The 19,753-nt window shown below is 37.2% G+C and overlaps 1 protein-coding gene across 1 annotated transcript in view; it reads left to right on the top strand.

The window, feature by feature from the left end:
- The window catches only part of LOC146600541 (titin-like), a 242,582-nt gene that overhangs the window by 136,656 nt on the left and 86,173 nt on the right, over window positions 1-19,753 (top strand). Inside the window, exons 164-190 of the mRNA XM_085321165.1 lie at window positions 362-421; window positions 662-745; window positions 5,038-5,088; window positions 5,913-6,308; window positions 6,525-6,800; window positions 7,005-7,280; window positions 7,425-7,564; window positions 8,025-8,151; window positions 8,243-8,506; window positions 8,608-8,874; window positions 9,013-9,276; window positions 9,815-9,954; window positions 10,079-10,205; window positions 10,325-10,591; window positions 10,723-10,989; window positions 11,457-11,723; window positions 11,815-11,954; window positions 12,804-12,930; window positions 13,722-13,864; window positions 16,276-16,399; window positions 17,249-17,515; window positions 17,670-17,767; window positions 17,926-18,094; window positions 18,186-18,452; window positions 18,577-18,843; window positions 18,938-19,216; window positions 19,323-19,731. Of these exons, the coding sequence (XP_085177291.1) occupies window positions 362-421; window positions 662-745; window positions 5,038-5,088; window positions 5,913-6,308; window positions 6,525-6,800; window positions 7,005-7,280; window positions 7,425-7,564; window positions 8,025-8,151; window positions 8,243-8,506; window positions 8,608-8,874; window positions 9,013-9,276; window positions 9,815-9,954; window positions 10,079-10,205; window positions 10,325-10,591; window positions 10,723-10,989; window positions 11,457-11,723; window positions 11,815-11,954; window positions 12,804-12,930; window positions 13,722-13,864; window positions 16,276-16,399; window positions 17,249-17,515; window positions 17,670-17,767; window positions 17,926-18,094; window positions 18,186-18,452; window positions 18,577-18,843; window positions 18,938-19,216; window positions 19,323-19,731 (5,563 nt within the window). The remainder of the gene's footprint in view (window positions 1-361; window positions 422-661; window positions 746-5,037; window positions 5,089-5,912; window positions 6,309-6,524; window positions 6,801-7,004; window positions 7,281-7,424; window positions 7,565-8,024; window positions 8,152-8,242; window positions 8,507-8,607; window positions 8,875-9,012; window positions 9,277-9,814; window positions 9,955-10,078; window positions 10,206-10,324; window positions 10,592-10,722; window positions 10,990-11,456; window positions 11,724-11,814; window positions 11,955-12,803; window positions 12,931-13,721; window positions 13,865-16,275; window positions 16,400-17,248; window positions 17,516-17,669; window positions 17,768-17,925; window positions 18,095-18,185; window positions 18,453-18,576; window positions 18,844-18,937; window positions 19,217-19,322; window positions 19,732-19,753) is intronic.

The raw sequence follows: 19,753 nt of genomic DNA on the forward strand, positions 1-19,753 counted from the left end.
GACTCTTTTCTTTACTGTTGCAACTAAACAATATCCATCGCTAAATGTCACATTACAGTAAAATAACGCATTACTATCATCCAGCCTATCCATGACTATTGTGTCATGATTAACCACTTTGAGTTCTTCTRGGTTTCTTTTTTGTCTTTATCTCTTCAGTGCTTGAAAAATACATCTTTTTCCATTGTGTCTTGCTTCAAGAGAGTCTACCTGAAGATAATTTCTTGCTTTTGGATAAATAAAATATAAAAAAGTAAAATCTGTATTCCATTAACTCTTTGGATATTGTTGCTGCTAACTTACAGTTCAATGAGACTGTAAAACATGTAAATTAACCTATTTGTTATTGTTGTGTTTGAAGTGCCAGAACCAAAGCCAGAAGCTATCCCAGCTCCTGCACCTGAACCTAAACCTGCAGCAGGTAAGACTTCTTTAGTCATGAACAGCAGTGCACTCTTTGTTATGCATCTTTCTTCGTTATGCATCTTGTATTTTCCGTTCAGAGATTTCTAGTTAAAAGTACATTACACAAATATCTCAATTTTAGTGCTATAAGGAGTAGAAGTTTCACACACTTTACAGAACATGTTAGATAATATTGTGCTTAAAACAAAAGAATTCAATAAAGCAAATACATGAGTACCGTTATTCTTTTCTACAGTTCTAAAATCTCCAAAACCTGCAGCAGAACCAGCACCCGCTGTTACCGCTCCAGTGACAGTCCCTGTCGTTGGAAAGAAAGCAGGTATTATCTTAATTCTATTCTGTTCATGGAGCTTTACTCTCTGAGATACCTAATTGCATTTGAGATGAAAGGAGAATTAAGGGCTGTACATTCATATAACTCATTAGTTCCAAGAAAATTTAAGATGCTCTTCAAGGATTCCCTTGTGCTAGATACTGTCACCTAATCTGAAAGAACTCATGTATCTGTGATATACCATTCAGCTGAATCTGTGTTCTTGTTTCTTGATGGTGAAATGTGTGCCTTTATTTATTGCCCTACTCTGAAATGTCTGTATTCTGTTGTTTCCTCAGTGTTCTTTATGTCCTGATGTATGTCTTGTGACCTGCATGTTGTATTTTCTGTATGGAAAGTTACACATGTTTCTAAAAAATAAATGCTATGTTGTGTGATTTTCTACTTTTTTTTTTTTTTTTTTTTTTTTTGAATTGGTGATCAAAAGTGGCATTAATATTGAAGAACTAGAGTATTACTACTTTTATTTGATATGCTTATGACCTTGGTCAGACCTGTGTGAGAAACGAACCCTGAAGAGTCCCTTCACTCAGAGTTTCAGATTCAGCAGCAGAGTTGATGTACATGCTGCTGTACATTGTTCAAAGGGCCTCATCTTCAGGTGCAGTTCGGACCTTGGGCATTTAAGAAACTCACCCGTCAATGCCTCTTGGCATTTTGTCTTGTCTGACTAGACCTGCAGGGGCACCACTAACCCATTTTATAGAGGTGGCCACATAGGCATTAGAGAGCTGTCATTTTCTGCTACTCTTAGCCTGGTTTGGAGTGGCAGATTAGTGGTACATTGCTCTGTAGCCTAACAGCAGTTTACTTCGGTCCTCTCTGCTGTTTGTGTGTGCCATTCTTACCTTTCTCCTGTTTGTGTAATTGTACTGTAAGTTTTGTGTTATATGAAGGAAGTGTTCTGTGTTCATTTTATTTCAGGTATAGCTGGGAATATTGTCTTAAAATATATTGTTCCTGATGCTTATTCTTATGGATTTTAACTCTTTAAATTACATGTGAAACCTTTGTAGCTGCAGAAAAGGCTGATGCACCAGCTATACTAAAGCGTAAAGTTAAAATGCCCTCAGTGGAAGAAGACGAAATTGAATCAATTGTATTAAAGAAGATTTCAGTTGAGAAGAGCTTGCATGTTAAAGAGAGTGCAAGTCCTAAGGAAACAGTTTTGGATATCCAGACAGGAGAGCCACTTGAGCTAAAAGTCTCACCAAAAACTGTTCCCGGAATACTGAAGCCAGAGGGAAATGAGCAGGAGAAAGAGGATCTTAAATATTTTGTGATGGCTCCTGAAGGAGAGGAGCTAAAAATGACACACATAGATTCAAGAAAGACTCTTAGCCTGACACATGAGAAAAGAGAGGCTGCAGTAGATCACATTACTTATGCAATGGATAAACCACTAGCACCTGATGAGGAATTGAAATTAATTTATATAGCATCTGAACATACAGAAAGAGATTCCAGAGAAGAAAAGGGAGGTGAAACTAAGTTAGTCATTCATAAGGAAGATGTTGTTGAGAGACTGCTGGACAAGTCTGGTGTTCCTCACAAAGAAAACATTCCTGTGCATGAAAAAGAAGAGGCAGTTGAGTCAATTTCTGTACCTAAATATGTCTCCAGAGAGCCTGACGAAGACAGAGACCAGAAAAGAGTTCTGAGAAAAGAGAGAAAATCAAAAACCAGATTGCAACCTGAAGAATTTTCCCTTAAGGGTRAAGCTTCATTTGTAAAGGATATCACAGAGGCAGGAATAGCTGAAACACCTCCGCTTAAAAATGAAGAAGAAAGAGAAGATTTTACTGTAGAGAAATCTGAAGAAGTTCCTCTTGGAGAATCTATGGAAGAGTACGATATAGAAAAGAAAACTCACCAGACGGAGAAATCTTGTACCCCAGCAGCTGATATTCCTATAGATAAGATTCTTATTAAAGAAATAAAGAAAGTGAATATTATTCAAAACAATGAGAAAGATGAGAATCTAGATCTTACTTCAGAAAAACTAGATTCCTTAGAATTGCCTGAGGAGACTGAAACAATTTTGAAAAATTATGTTGACTTGGAACACACCACTGATGGTGAGACCCTTCCCAGAAAAAAAGCTTACCATATCTTTAAGCAGTCCATTAAGCCACAAGCAGTGGAAATGAAAGCAGGAGAAAAATATTCTACAGAGGAAGGAGAATCCGCTGAAGCTCATTATGAGGAGCGTGCAGGACCATTGTTAAYTGAGAAAGCACTCTTTGATGATAAAAAACCAGGAAAAAGGATTACATCAGAGAAGAAAGACAAAACTACTTTCAGTATCCACTTAAATAAAGACAAAATTAGACAATCAACCCCCCCTGAAAAGCTGTCCATGGAAAAAGAATTTGATACTATGATTACAAGAGAAGGAACAGAAAGTGAAGCTTCCCTAGGAGAATATGCAAAGGGAGTCAGCGATGAAATAGCTGATAAATCTGAGTCAGTAAAGAAAGTTCCTATTCAGCCATCAGGGAATCATGATAAAAAGCAACCTCAGAAATTTCAGTTAGCTCCCCAAATCACTGAGGATGAAAGGGAAGAATCTCCAACTCTCAAAAAAGTGAGCAAAGTTAAAACTGAAGAAAAGAAATCTTTGCCTATGGAAGATGTGAAGCTTTCTGGGAGAGAACTTCCAGTGACAGAAGACACATCAGATGAAAAATCAGCAGCTAAATACGGCWTTGGAAAACATAGATCTGTTATCAACAGAAAAGAGAAGGAAAAGCTTTCAGACAAAACACCATCAAGCAAAGGAACCCCTGCAAATGGAGAATTTCCTTGCTCCTTAAGCGTAGGTAAGGCAATCACTCCTAAGAAGGTAGAAGACCCATGTATAGGAGAGAGAGAATACCAGAAATCAGAACCTGCTCATGTGACTGAGCAGACCAGTAGCCTCTCAAGTGAGGACTGGGATTTGGATGAACCTGGAGAGTCACAAGAAGCTGTGGATGTTCCTGTAAAGTCTCATGCAAAGCGAGGTGAGGAAGACCACTGCCAAATTCTTCCACAAAGTGCTCATACCATTTGCTTCAGGAGAAAATACCATTTTTCATTTTGATGTGTGTCTTTCTTCTTCAATGCCATGCACATTTTCATCTATTCTGTCAGCTGTCTGAAATGGCATTCAGCCACCCTTGTCACGTGTTTATTGTATCTCTATGTATGTACATCTCTGTAATTTATGTTCATTGTCTTAGTCTTACATTTTTATAAGACTGCTTAAACCATGTTATGTGCCRTTGTCTTCTCAGAAAAGCTCTCTCTAGTATTTGTTTTTTCATCCACTGCAATAGAATGTCGTGCATTTCATTCATATCATTCTCCCATTTAAAGTATCTTTTATACCACCTTTCATAAAATGATGATGAGAAGCTGCATCACATGGGAAATATTTTCAAAAGTGTGAGATGATCCATCCTAACCTGTTCAACTAATGGAACATCCCTCACTTGTGAGAATATCATATTGTCTTGAAACATATATTTAATTTATACAACATATATTTTTGTTGGCTTCATTAGTACAACTGTGTCTTTTTTCTAAAATAGCATCTAAATTATAATAGGTACTTAAGCTACCCTGGTTAACAAGCGAGGAGATCAGACAGATGTTTTTTGTGGTTGTACCAGATAGTTAGATCAATGCTATATGAAGACAGTGAAATTGGGGTGGTTTCTAATTGGTTGCATTTGAGCAGGCGGCAGAGGAGCATGAGTTTCTTTTTCAGTGCTCCTTGGCATCACTTAGCGTTACACTTTTAGATGTCAGTATCACTATGGATGAGTTCTGAAACACTAAGAGGGATTCTTCTATTACCTACCTAAAAAAAAAAAATGCTTTACACAGGTTTTCTTTGGTTTCCTGAGACTCGCTGGGTACCACTTACTATGTATTTATTTGCAGGGTTTTCTCTTTAGTCTCATTGATCAAGAGCCTACCTGAGAGTTAAGTCACAGGGAATTGCAGAATTTTACAAAATAATGGGCAGGACAAGAATTGAGGGATTAGGAGCTCCTAAATTGCCTTTCATTCTGCAGAATATACGGCTTTCCTGTCCTTCAAGATATTCAACATACCATTCATAGACAATATAAGTTGTATAAACATATATATGTTTATATCTTCCTCCTCTCTGTATATGTTTATATCCAAAGGAGGAGAAAAACTTATTTGTAAAAGAAATTTTTGTCTTAATTTTAATRCGTATGTTTATTTAATTGCATCCTAATATTATTGCTATTCTACTTCAGAAGCCAAGCCACCAAAAGAAGAAGCTCCCAAGGGTATCAGTCCAATCAAAGGTAAGAAGAGTTATAATTAAATACCTGTGATTGCTATAGTTTTTGCATTCTTGAACTCTAAAGCTCTAAGCAAAAATGACTATCAGCATTGTTCTAAATTAGACTCCATCCAGTCAAGAATTTTATAACATTCTGTATGATCTTGAGCAATATTTGTTAAGGGGCACACTTTTAATGAGATTATCTTCAAAATTTCAGCTGATTCAGTCACTGATAGGGCGTGAGAGTTAACCCTGCTTATGTCTGCATTCCTGCCTCAGTAGCTGGACGTCCTGAGAGTATCAGATAGGGCTAAACTCAGSAGGGGTACAAAGGTAGTTAGAGGTTGTGCAGCCTCCCAGCACAGCTGCATCAGGTGAACAGGGCCATACATTGCCTTTCAGGATAAAAATTATTGGTGAGGGCAAAGAAGGGACACCCCCTGGGAAATCTGTATGAATCAGATTAATATTAAGTTTAAACACAATTTTGCTCAAAATATCTGTCATTTCGAATTAAAGACAGGAATGAATGATTGTTCTCCCATGTTTTGGTCCYCACAGAGATTTTTGATTTTTCAGTTAAGAGTAAATCTGTGAAATAGGACATAGTAAGTCATACAGAGCCAGTCTTTTCAGTTCAGCTAGCATTATTAGTTGTAGCACAAAAATTTAACCTTGCTGTCTCAGCCCGTCTGCTGAAGTTCCATTAAAAGCACGGGCCTCTGCCACACTGTGAAATGTATTCGTGAAGCAGGTGGCCTTTCCTGTTCAGCTCTGCAGAATACCTACAAGCAAAAGCAACATATCAGGATTTGTATATTCATTTCTGAATCTGAATTACAGCCAAGAAGACACCTTCACCAGCAGATGCAGAAAGAAGGAAACTCAGGCCAGGCAGTGGTGGTGAAAAGCCTCCTGAAGAGCCTCCATTCACTTACCAACTTAAGGCTGTGCCACTGAAGTTTGTCAAGGAGATGAAGGATATAGTGCTGACAGAAGCAGAATCTGTTGGGTCTTCTGCAATCTTTGAAGTCCTTATTTCACCATCCACTGCAATTACCAGCTGGATGAAAGATGGAAGTAACATCCGAGAGAGCCCAAAGCACAGGTTTATCGCTGATGGCAAAGATAGGAAGCTGCATATTATTGATGTCCAGCTGTCAGATGCTGGTGAATATACATGTGTATTACGACTGGGGAACAAAGAGAAGACCTCTACGGCCAAGCTCATTGTTGAAGGTAATCYCTGTTTCAACTTTATCAGTAATTTAAGGGGTAACTATTTCTAAAGCTCGCAGTACTGGTACTTTGTGARTTTACATAGGCTGGTAGATGCATCCTTTCGTTTCCATCAATCACTAAGCATTTTCATTTGAGGCATTTTTCTAAGGCATTTTCGCATCACACTTTCTGCACATAAATGAGACAAATCAAAATATTGTGTGTTCCCCACAGAACTCCCAGTGCGTTTTGTGAAAACACTTGAAGAAGAAGTTACTGTGGTTAAGGGCCAGCCACTGTATTTGACCTGTGAGCTTAACAAAGAAAGAAGTGTGGTCTGGAGGAAGGATGGGAAGATCATCAAAGACAAGCCTGGGAAATTTGCTCTGGGAATTATTGGTTTGTCACATTCCCTCACCATCACTGATTCAGACGATGCTGATGCTGGCACCTATACTGTGACTGTAGAAGACACTGAGCTGTCGTGTTCATCTTCTGTTAAGGTAGTAGGTAAGCAATCAAAATCCTGTTCTCCTTTCTCCATGGAGTATTTGGGCTGTTTTAAAATTAGGAAAGCTATTACAATTAGGAAAGTATTACAATATAAACTGCCAGATAAGATTTTTATAGATTTTGTCTATTTTTTCTATTTATGAACCATCTACTTTTAGTAAAAGTCTGTTCTTTATTTTTGTGTAACTTTTATTCATGCAGAAGTGATAAGAGACTGGTTAGTAAAACCGATAAGAGACCAGCATGTGAAACCAAAGGGAACAGCTACTTTTACCTGTGACATGGTCAAGGACACACCAAACGTTAAATGGTTTAAAGGAGATGAGGAAATTCCTGCTGAACCAACTGATAAGACAGAAATCTTGAAAGAAGGAAGTAAAATTTTCCTGAAAATTAAGAATGCGGGTCCTGCTGATGTTGGAGAATACTCTGTGGAAATTGAAGGTCGTAGATACCCAGCTAAGCTGACCCTTGGTGGTAAGGAAGCTTTTATTTGTATTACATTTAATCATCTCATACGCCAAAACTTCTTAACAATAAAACAAACTAACTTGAGTTGATATTACAGCTATATAAAAACTTGACCTAATTCCATAATATGTGTCAATTTGTGCATTCTAGAACGTGAAGTTGCACTGCTTAAGCCATTAGAAGATGTTACAGTTTATGAGAAAGAAACAGCAAACTTTGATACAGAAATATCTGAGGATGATATTCCTGGAGAATGGAAACTAAAAGGAGAAATCCTAAGGCCCTCACCTGTAAGCAGCCCTGAATTTAACAGTACAGTTTATTTAAAATTACAGCATTGTGAACAGGTTCCCTTGAGTCTTTGTGGTAATTGCACGGAAAGATCTTTGCMGATCTGTAGTTGTTGCTCAGTCCAGAACTTAGAAAGATTAAGCATTATGGGAATTGAAAAATATGGTTGTCTTAGTAAGAGTCATATGACATAAAAGTTAACTTTTGAACTGCTTCATTATCTCAAAGCCTTACAGTTGACATTGACAATGATACTGACATTAAAAAGAAGTGTGGAAGGCTGAATATACCATATATTTTATTATTCAGATTTGGTTTTGAGTAAAAGTGTTGATTTTTATTGAAAAATAATTCTAGTCACCGTATATAAAATAATGTAGAATTGTAGAATTCCTTTATCGAAAAAGTCTAGTGGCAAGGAATATGCATCCTACTTACCAAAATCTGCCATCTCCTCAGACATGTGAAATCAAAGCTGAAGGAGGGAAACGCTTCCTAACCTTACATAAAGTCAAGTTAGACCAAGCTGGTGAAGTCCTTTACCAGGCTCTTAATGCAGTTACTACAGCTATCCTGACAGTGAAAGGTATGATGCACTGCTAAGCAGAGTACAGTACGCTCTTAGCCAGAGTTCACGTTGTACACTTTACAAATGACGTATTCTGGTTTGCTTCTAGAAATTGAACTTGACTTCGCTGTGCCTCTGAAAGATGTCACTGTTCCTGAGAGGCGCCAAGCAAGGTTTGAATGTGTCCTTACCAGAGAAGCCCATGTTATATGGTCTAAGGGCACTGATATAATCAAGACTGGAGAAAAGTTTGACATCATAGCCGATGGAAAGAAACACATCCTTATAATCAATGATTCTCAGTTTGATGATGAAGGAGAATACACTGCTGAAGTTGATGGCAAGAAGAGCACAGCCAGACTGTTTGTGGAAGGCAAGTATCCTATAAACAAAAATGAATAAAGAATGCATCTTCTAGAATCACATTAGCCTCTTTCTGACGGTACTTATATATCAATTCTTTTTATATTGTAGGTGTGAGGCTGAAATTCATCTCACCGCTGCAGGATCAAACAGTGAAAGAAGGCGAAACAGCTCACTTTCAGTTTGAGCTTTCTCATGAAAATATGCTAGTGAAATGGTACAAAAATGATAAGAGACTCCACACAAGCAGAACAGTTCTTATTACTTCAGAAGGCAAAGTTCATAAACTAGAAATGAGAGAAGTGACCCTTGATGATATCTCCGAGATAAAGGCTGTAGTCAAGGACATGAGCACACAAGCAAACCTCAAAGTCTTAGGTAACTATATATTTAAAATATAGAATATGCTATATAATTTGTGTAAGCAAATTTTAAAAGTAGAAAGTGACAAAATATTGATTTTTTAGTAAATTTRTATTATTAATTTACTGTTTCATATCCAATCACCTTTTGCAGAAGCTGATCCATATTTCACTGTGAAATTACAAGACTACAGTGCTGTGGAGAAAGATGATATTGTTCTGGAGTGTGAACTTAGCAAAGATGTCCCAGTAAAATGGTACAAAGATGGTGAAGAACTAGTAGCTTCCAACAGAATTTCCATAAAAACAGATGGCTTGCGCCGTATCTTAAAGGTCAAGAGAGCTGCAGATACTGATAAGGGTGTTTATCAATGTGATTGTGGAACCGACAAGACCAATGCTAACGTCAACGTTGAGCGTAAGTGGTCCTATCTCGGCTAAGGGAAAAAAATGAATTCTTTGTAAAACATTGCCAGACAAACAGAGTCTATAGGGCAGCACCAAAAATTGTACATTTGAAAAAAAAAAGCCTGTATAATGAAGAACTGAAATACCTATATTTACAATTATTACAAATATTTACAATAAGGAACAATGTATCTTTAGATATTTAAATGGCTGTTGTAAAAATGATGATGATCAATTATTCTCTATGACTATTTACAATCAGAAAAAAAAGTGTTCTGTTTAATTCACCATAACAAGCATCTAGGTTAACTATGAGGAAAATTATTTTAACTAAAAATAATTAAGCTTTAGGCATACTGTAGAAGGAGGTTGGAGACTGCCCAACCTTGGAGCTTTTTAAAAAGAGATTAGATAAACATCTACCAGTGACAGTACTTGCGTTCTCGAAAAAGGGAGTAGGGAGACGAAGTTTTGATACTTACCATTGCTACATTTCTAGGATATAGAATGAATCAGTAAAGCGGATATGAACTTTTTTTTGCTTTTAGCTCGCTTAATTAAAGTGGAGCGCCCATTGTATGGAGTGGAAGTATTTGTTGGTGAAACAGCACGTTTTGAAATTGAAATTTCTGAGCCTGATGTCCATCCCATATGGAAGCTAAAGGGAGAAACCTTAACACCTTCACCTGTAAGGCTTCTTCATTATTTTTAAATCATAATTTGCATTATAAAAATCGTATCTGATAATAATGTTTGCTGAACAGTTTCTTATAATAGTCATATTTGGGGGGTTCTTTTTTCTTTATCACTAGGAATGTGAAATCATTGAAGATGGGAAGAAACATATTCTTGTCCTTCATAATTGCAAACTGGATATGACAGGAGAAGTGTCTTTCCAAGCTGCAAACGCTAAAAGTGCAGCTAATCTGAAAGTGAAAGGTACTATTTGCACTTTGCCAACATTTCTGCGTGATTACAGAGCATTTGAAGTACTCTGTTATCTAAAAGGCCTACATAAACTCATCGCTGAACTCAAGAGTGCTCTCTTATGATTTCAGAACTGCCTCTCATCTTTATCACTCCACTAAGTGATGTGAAGGTCTTTGAAAAAGATGAAGCCAAGTTYGAATGTGAGGTGTCCAGGGAACCAAAGACTTTCCGCTGGTTGAAAGGAACACAAGAGATCACTCCTGATGAGAGATTTGAAATTATTTCAGATGGCACAAAGCATGCTCTGATTATTAAATCTGTTGCATTTGAGGATGAAGCTAAATACATGTTTGAAGCTGAAGACAAGAGAACAAGTGCCAAGCTGATTATCGAAGGTTTGTCCAACTTTGCCTTTCTATGGAAGATTAGCCCAATTTTGCCTTGCTATGGAAGATTTGCACCATAGTTATCTTTGAATAGTTTTTATTAGTAACATTATTATTAATGAAATGTTTTGCTGATATAGGTATTCGCCTGAAATTCATYACTCCTCTCAAGGATGTAACGAAAAAGGAGCGTGAGACTGCAGTGTTTACTGTGGAACTCTCTCATGAAAATATCCCTGTTATCTGGTTCAAGAATGACCAGCGATTACACACGAGCAAGGTGGTTTCAATGAAAGATGATGGAAAATTCCATACACTCACAATTAAAGATCTCACTATTGATGATACTTCTCAGATTAGAGTGGAAGCTATGGGCAAATCCTCGGAAGCTAAACTCACTGTTCTCGGTAGGTATACCCAAATGAATTCACATGATGTGTATTATCAGAAGAGTCTTATTATGAAAAAGTAATAGATTTGAAAGTCTTTTTCTTGGGGGCGGGAGGGGAAAGAGAGGGGTTAGCAGCTATTTATTTTTTACAAGGATAATAAAAATAATTTTAAAATTTCACAAAAGTTTTGCAAAATTAGCTAATGGATGCTTATATACTGCTCTGTGGCTCTTAGATCACYAGACCAATGTTTTCAATACCATTAATAACACACTAAATTGCTGCTTCGGCTGCTATTTTTATAACTATGTTTACAGATATTTGTTGTTTTCCCTTTTTTCAACAGAACTGTGTAATATTTATAGATAATATATTTAGTGCCCCTTGCTAGATATATACAAGAAATATATGTTATGGTAAGAGCTAATTGTACTTTTCAAAAGACTAAAACTTCAGCTGTTTATCTTAACTGGTACTTGCAGAGGGAGACCCTTACTTCACTGGGAAGCTTCAGGATTACACTGCYGTAGAGAAAGATGAGGTGATTTTACAATGTGAAATCAGCAAAGCAGATGCCGCAGTGAAGTGGATGAAGGATGGCAAACCAATTGCTCCATCAAAGAATGTTGTTATTAAGGCTGATGGTAAAAAGAGAATCCTTATCCTCAAGAAAGCTTTGAAGAAAGACATTGGACAATATACTTGTGATTGTGGTACTGATCAAACCTCTGCTAAACTCAATATTGAAGGTACAGTTATTTTACTGAGTTGTTCTGCTGTAGAGGTCTTCTAGTGTCTTGTAAAGACTGAGGAAACCAATCACCTTTTTGTTTTCCCCAGATCGAGATATTGAGATTGTACGTCCACTGTACAGTGTGGAGGTAATTGAGACAGAGACTGCCCGCTTTGATATCGAGATCTCTGAGGAAGGTATCCATGGCAATTGGAAGCTGAAAGGAGAACCCCTGCATGAATCACCTGTAAGCAAGTATTTCTGGATGTGTCTCACATGTGGTACAACAATTTGCAGGGGAATGGGGTGTGAGAGAGACAGAGAAGACATAAACCCATGCAGAAGCTAAGTGAAATCTCTTTCTGTTTCCAATAAAAGCCACTATAATAAAAATATTTTTATTTTCAGTAAAAAGTGTTTTGGTAAAAAAAGCTACAATGCAAAGACCTCATGGAATCTTCTTAAATATAATGACATTTAAGAATACAGAATTCGGATTCCCTGTCTTGTATTTTGAGTAACGTTTGGTTATAATAGATACGAATCGTATTGTCAAGCTCTTCTTCATTCCTATGAGAACTCAAATTTGTTTCAAATGGTATAAGGCTTAATTGAGTTCTCATAGTTCCATGCTGGCAGGGTCTGGAAATTTAAGAAACAATATAATAATTTGGTTATACTTTGATGTAACAGTACAGATGTGAATAATAAACAAAGTTAATAAATTCCATGAAAAGTGATGTCTAGATAAGAAAGACAGATCCTTTTCAGGGAAAACACTCARCATAAGCTCAGTAATTTCCAGTTCTCTTAGGCCTTCTTACTGGCTAGTCAATCAGTACATGCATAYCACCAACATGAATGTGATGTTTGTGAGAGGAAGTAGATCCTATTAAACAGGAGAGCACACTGAAAGAAAAAGGGGCAGCCAATGAAAGAAAGTTTATAGGGTGTATTGTGGAGGGCGTTGGGCCTGAAGTACTGGGAAGGGAAAAGGAGGAGTTAGGGAATGCAYGGTATGAGGAGAAGTGGTGGTTCTTGTGGTGAGGAGCACGAAGAGGACCGTGAAAAAATTGTTTCAATTCTCCTTTTGCAGGAATGCGAAATCAAGGAAGAAGGTAAAAAACACTTCCTTACACTGTATAATGTACGCTTAGACCAAGCTGGTGGAGTAGATTTCCAAGCAGCCAATGCCAAATCTGGTGCTCACCTTCGAGTGAAACGTAAGTGTCTCTGAAACTACAATTACTTAATTAAATGAAATTAAGGTACTCATTACCTACATATCACCTCTTTGGAGAGAGTGGACAAATCTCTATACTATATTCAGCCCAAAACAATTCTTCACAGGAACAGCAYCTCAAGAATTAATTACTCAAACCATCTTCATCCCTTTTAGTTAGAGACTGYCCTATATTTTTAAACCTGGCATATAGTTTATCCTAGCAGATATAGGAGATAGAGAAAGAGAGGAATGGGAGAAAGAGAAATAAAGAAATGGCCTTCAAGGCTGCTTTGTGCTCCAGCATCCTGTTTTGTTGTGAAATCAAAGTATTACAAGTAAAGGCTTTACTGCATTAAAATATCATGTTAACCTGAGAGGATGGGATCACAGCGATATTTGGGGATAGGGTTAGGAGCTTGATGGACAGGGACAGACCACATGGTTGGAGACCACTTGTTTCCTGCTCCAATCCTAGCCCCCGCTATTTTGGAAAACACATGCCTTATCTAGCAAGAGGCATGCAGGGCTTGGCAGGGAGACAGATGCACAGCAACTTTCCTGCTGACCTTGTTCAATTTAAAGAAACATGCTCTGCAAGCAGGGAACTTTCAGTGACCAMCCCTCTTCCTAAAAACCCAGAGTGGCCCCTTCTATTTAGGGAATTTAAAGAGCAGCGTTCAAAGTGTGTCTCTCTTGAGGGAAGCCACCATGGAGATTAGTGTGTAAAGGTAGCAGCTCTGTCTTGGGTAGAAGTAACTAATCTGAAAATGATGTCTTCTCCTTACCAAGCTCGAGTAATTGGCTTGCTGAGACCCCTCAAGGATGTAACAGTGACTGCTGGTGAATCAGCAACCTTTGACTGCGAACTCTCTTACGAGGGAATCCCGGTTGAGTGGTTCTTGCAAGGAAAGAAACTGGAGCCCAGTGATAAGGTAAAGAGACTTCCTTTATTTTCCCTCATGCTTCCTCCTCCTTCCCCTCTTTCCACACTTTTCCCTTTCTTTATTCCTCACCATCTGCCGGTAGAAGCATTAAGACACAGAGACCCAGTAGTGCTGCTATACTGAAGGGTAAATCCTCACTAAATCAGATACGGCACTTTTTCTGTGCAGRAGGGAAGACCTGGAATGCTACAAATACTTATCGTACAAAGAGAAATTAAGGTCCCCAAGTATTGATCATAACAACAATGTTTTTATGCCTGATTCTCTGGAAAACTCAGCCACAGAGATACTGAATAATGCTTGCTCAGATTAATTGCAATTGTAGTGAGGGGGTTTTGATAGGTGGTATCAAGAAATGCTTTCTTCTCTTGAATGCCGAGTTGCAGTCCATTTCTGCATATAAGGGGATTAAGAGGACTGAAATTCCATTTCAGGCATTTGTTCTGGCTCTCCAGATAACTTTCTGGGCAAATTTGCTTGTCAAGCACTTCTCACTAGCTATTTTTAACCCTTCATCAAGAGCTGGCTCTTAGTTCTGAGATCTGAGCAGCCTGGAATGCAGTCGGGTTAATATTTAAAGTTAATGGTATGGGAAATACTGTTAAAAACATGAAATAAAAGTGGACGTAACTGATTTTAAGATTTCCTTTTTTAATTACTAGCCCTAAGAAAAAGAATGCAAACAAAAATGTAAATTGGAAACCTCAGACAAAGTATACTTTGAAGGCATTATATGAACTAGCAAAGTTTCAGAACTTGTAATACTACTGCTTTGGTACCAACTTTTAAATGTCTTTTTAAAGATATTATTTTTTGTTTTCAATAGATCTTTCCAAGCTTTACTGAATTTTCCTTAATTAAAACAATTTCATACAAAAAGTAGAACATAGGAATAGAAGAGAAAAAATAATCATCAGAGAGGTAGCAACCCAATTACTATATTTAAGGACAAATAGATGGAATTAAAACTCAGCAGATGAGACTTTTGATAAATAAAAGGAAAAATCACTTCTGAGTCCAGGAATAAACTGTAGAAAGCTATGAATCAGCAGAGTGGATTGACAGTTATTACTGCTTGGTAGGACAGATTTTTTAAGTTCAATATTCTCTATGATGGAAAATTACAATATTCTCATCTATCTTGGCTATCATTTCAATTGCATAAAGAAATTCTCGATTTTCTTTTAGCTTTTCCCTATGCATTCAACCGACATTTGATTTCAATTTGAATTTTGTCAAAACAAAAACACAAAGTGAACCATATATTTAGTTGATGCGTCACTTTCTCCCCATTTAAAATAGCCTCTCCAAAGACTTTGACCACTGCCTTCAAGAATCAATCTAATTTTCCAAGTAACTGAGTTCAGCTATTTTTAATTTAAACCATCATTTAACCTCTGTGGCTGGCATTCAGCTGTACACATTTAACTTTTAGTGACTTTTTTGTGTATCCTTTCTGTTTACCTTAGTCAAGTATATATTTGGCTTCATCTCAACCCCTTTCAGCTGATTAATCACTGGAGTTAGTTTTCAGGGACACAATGACCATTTGGGAGGAAGGAGAGCCACTCATTTACCACCCTCTCTCTGAGGTTGGAGAAGCTGCCTTCTCACGAGTAACCATCTTTTCTGTTTCCTCCTTAGCATAATCTAGTTTCCCTCATTTTTATAAACTAGTATCTACTACCTGATCATATGCTTCTCTGGAAACCAGAATAGATTTCTTCAAGAGTTATCTTGGACTTCGCTGCATGAATAGTGGCAGCCCTCTTCATGGCAGAGCATGTTCTTGAATCCCCTATTCCAGAGAGCAGGGATGTTTGTGTGAGGGTAGCCCAGTTCAAACTCAGGATTGCAAAATAGCTTCAGCCTTAGGTCAATACAGAAATCTTTTCTCAGGCAGAATGTTTTGGCAAAATTTAATGATAGAAAGTCAAAACAGGATGTGAAAAAAGGTGTATGAGGAGGGTGCCAAATCCCTTCTGTAGAAGTTTTTACTTTAGATGTAGCCAGGAGAAACACCAGCTTTTCCCCTAAAGCTGTACACTGACTTATTTTGGTGTTTGTTAGTACCTGTTCGAAATAAACAGTCTCAACTCCATTATGAGCCCTGTAGTAGATTCAAGTTTTCTAATACAAGGACAAAGATATATTAAAACRTGAGATACTTAAAATTCCAGTTCCTTATAAGTGAAAGAGCAAAATAGAAATGATTTTCAAACTCTTCAAAGCATTTGTCTTTAGCTATGTGTGGTATATGCAAATCAAATTACCCAAATTTCATACAGAATTAAACAACAAAACTCCACAGATAACAATAAATAACAAATGCTCTTTCATTAAGTATTTCTAAAATATTTGTTGCAGATACTCAAATATTTTCTTCTATACTTTATAAGGTTGTCACACGTGCTGAAGGGAGAGTTCACACACTTATTCTTAGAGATGTCAAGTTAACAGATGCCGGAGAGGTCTCATTGACTGCAAAAGACTTCAGAACTCAAGCAAATCTTTTTGTGAAAGGTAAGCCAGACAGTTTAATTATACTTTACAGGTTATTAATGGTTCATTCATGATTTGTCATGGAATAGGATGCCAATATACACCATATATCAAATTAATAGGATCATACATACAATAGTGGACTGGTAGACAACCTTTCTGATTAAAAAAGGTACTAACTTAAAATCTTTTAAGGGTTGAAATCTACTTCATGCTTCACAGGAGAGCTGAGGAAAAGAGGGAATTCTGGAAATGTTTCCAAGGTGGGAGATGAATTAGTTCATTAGGATCCTAGTGCTTCATTGCAGGCTTGGGCATGCAACTGGCCTCAAAGTGACCTGCCAGTCCTTGCCTTTATGGCCCTTGATGGCTTGTTTCTGGTCTTTGGAGCCTGCCCATCAGTGAGGCAATATCGCCCTAGCATGGATACCCATTTTTACTGCTTGCAGACTGTGTGCAGCTCAGAAGTCCACACTGCCCACACTTCCTACTACCTTAGTAATTCAAAGAAAAATCACAAAATCATTCCTGAAGATATCACTTCAGAGATAGATGTTAAAAAGCTATATCAGGTGGGTGCAGTTTGGCTAAAGAAACGAAGTTGCAGGGCTTTGTGATAATGATTAGAAGGTAAAAACCTCATGGGCAAGGATGTCACTTACTCTGACCTTACAGTAAGCTGAAAATGGGGAAATTAGCTGAATTAACTGAACATGTTTTGTGATTAAAAATACAAAAGTTCAACAGGAAAAGTTCTCTAGCCTTGTTGCTTCAAAGAAAATTAGTAAACAGCATGGGACAGTTCTGTACCCACGGAGGACTGGATATACTTTAGATCTTTTCTATCAGAAATCTATCCGCTTCTTTTAGAACCCCCAGTTGAATTTACTAAACCGCTTGAGGACCAGACTGTTGAAGAGGAGGCCACTGCTGTACTGGAATGTGAAGTTTCCAAGGAAAATGCAAAAGTGAAATGGTTCAAGAATGGAGAAGAAATTCACAAAACAAAGAAGTATGATATCATTTCTGATGGACGAGTCAGAAAACTCATTATCCATGGCTGCACATTGGAAGATGCAAAAACATATACCTGTGATGCTAAGGATTTCAAGACATCATGTTTCCTCAATGTAGAACGTGAGTCATTAATAATTTTCTCCAAAATTAATTTTGTGTCTAAACTCTCTCTTATCATAATGTCTTTGACTAGGAATAATAAATAATACCAATGTGAGCAATTTATTTTTCTGTACCTGCAACTTTCTTCTAATTTCTTTTTTTTCCCTCATAGCTCTTCGTGTTGAGTTCCTGAAACCTCTAACTGACCTTGAAGTTAAAGAAAAAGAACCTGCTCGGTTTGAATGTGAAATTTCTCGTCCAGGTGTCAAGGTCAGTGTAATATTAAAGGTCTTTTTATCTGAATAATACCTTCAACTAGAGATATTTCAGAATTCCTAACTTTATTGTGTTATTGCAAAAGAACATACAACTAAAATCTCTGATGAGCATGTTAATATTAATAACCATGTCAATTTGTCCTCATACAGGTCAAGTGGTTTAAGGATGGCATTGAAATTAGAAAAGGCAAAAAGTATGACATAATTTCCAAAGGTGCTGAACGCATTCTTGTTATCAGTAGATGTATCTTTGATGATGAAGCTGAGTATGCCTGTGAAGCAAAAACAGCTAGAACTTCTGGATTACTTACAGTCATAGGTAAATTCTAAGACAGTGGTATTAGAAATGAAGAAAAAAATGGTATTTTGAAGACTGGCTTTAATCACGTATTTCTAAATTCCTATTGCAGAGGAAGAGGCTGTTTTCACAAAAAATCTTCCTGATCTTGAAGTAAATGAAGCTGATACTGTAAAACTGATCTGTGAAGTCTCCAAGCCTAATGCTGAAGTTACTTGGTTTAAAGGAGATGAGGAGGTGCCTGATGGTGGTAGATTTGAACATGTTTCTGATGGCCGAAAGAGAATTCTTGTAATACGTAATGCTCATCCTGAGGATGCTGGCAAATATACTTGCAAGCTCCCAAGCTCTTCTACAACAGGAAAACTTACTGTACATGGTAAGAGAATTACTTTGGTGCACTGGATTTCTCAAAAAAAAAATCATCAAGAGTGCACAATTTGGTTTATTCTCTTCATACATAAAAAATAAAATTATATATCTATAAAAATGTTGTTTTTCAGAACTTGCAGCAGAGTTTATTACCAAACCACAAAATCTTGAGGTACTTGAAGGAGATAAAGCTGAATTTGTCTGTTCAGTATCCAAAGAGGCAATTACAGTACAGTGGCTGAGGGCAGACACAATCCTGGAGCCTGGTGATAAGTACGACATCATTTCGGATGGCAAAAAGAGGACACTTGTGGTTAAAGACTCTCTCCTGGGAGATGCAGGAAAGTACACTGTCATGGTTGGTGAAGCTAAAGCTACAGCACGCTTAACAGTGATTGGTAAGCTTTATTATTTTATCAGTGTGCAGGTGCACATTTTATTGTATTCATTATAATAGATTATGTCATGTTTCTTCTATTTTCTCAATTTCAGAAAAACTCAGGATTATAACTCCCCTTAAAGACCAAGAAGTTAATGAGGGACAAGAAATTATCTTCAACTGTGAAGTCAATAAAGAAGGTGCCAAAGAGAAGTGGTACAAAAATGATGAGGCAATATTTGATAGTGCAAAATACATTATTGTCCAGAAGAATTTAGTTTACACTCTCAGAATCAGGGATGCACAGCTGAAAGATCAAGCTACCTATACTATCTCACTTTCAAACCAGAGAGGAGAACATGTCAAGAGCTCTGCTGCTTTAACCGTGTTAGGTAAATAATTTGAATTGTATTAAAATTATTTAATCATGTTGCATTCAATTTCTCATAAGGGTTATGAGGACATAAAATAACCAAATTTTAATTTTTGTCTTAACAGAGGAGGATCTCAGAATTGTTGAGCCTCTTGAAGACATTGAGACCATGGAAAAGAAAACTGTCACATTCTGGTGCAAGGTCAATCGCCTCAATGCAACTCTCAAATGGACAAAGAATGGTGAAGAGATCACATTCAACAAGCGCATTTTGTATAAAATTGATAAGTACAAACACTCACTTATCATTAAAGACTGTGGCTTTATTGATGAAGGTGAATATACTGTTACTGCTGGACAAGACAAATCTGTTGCAGAGCTCCTCATCACAGAAGCACCAGCCGATTTCATTGAACATCTCCGAGACCAGACTGTCACTGAATTTGATGATGCTGTCTTTACCTGCCAGCTTTCCAAAGAGAAAGCCAGTGTAAGATGGTACAGAAATGGAAGAGAAATCAAAGAAGGCAAAAAGTATGCACATTTTATTATGTTT

This window comes from Rhea americana, unplaced genomic scaffold (genome assembly GCF_003343005.1).
Source record: "Rhea americana isolate MKP2758 unplaced genomic scaffold, rheAme1 scaffold_12, whole genome shotgun sequence".
In the NCBI taxonomy this organism is placed as follows: Eukaryota; Metazoa; Chordata; class Aves; order Rheiformes; family Rheidae; genus Rhea; species Rhea americana.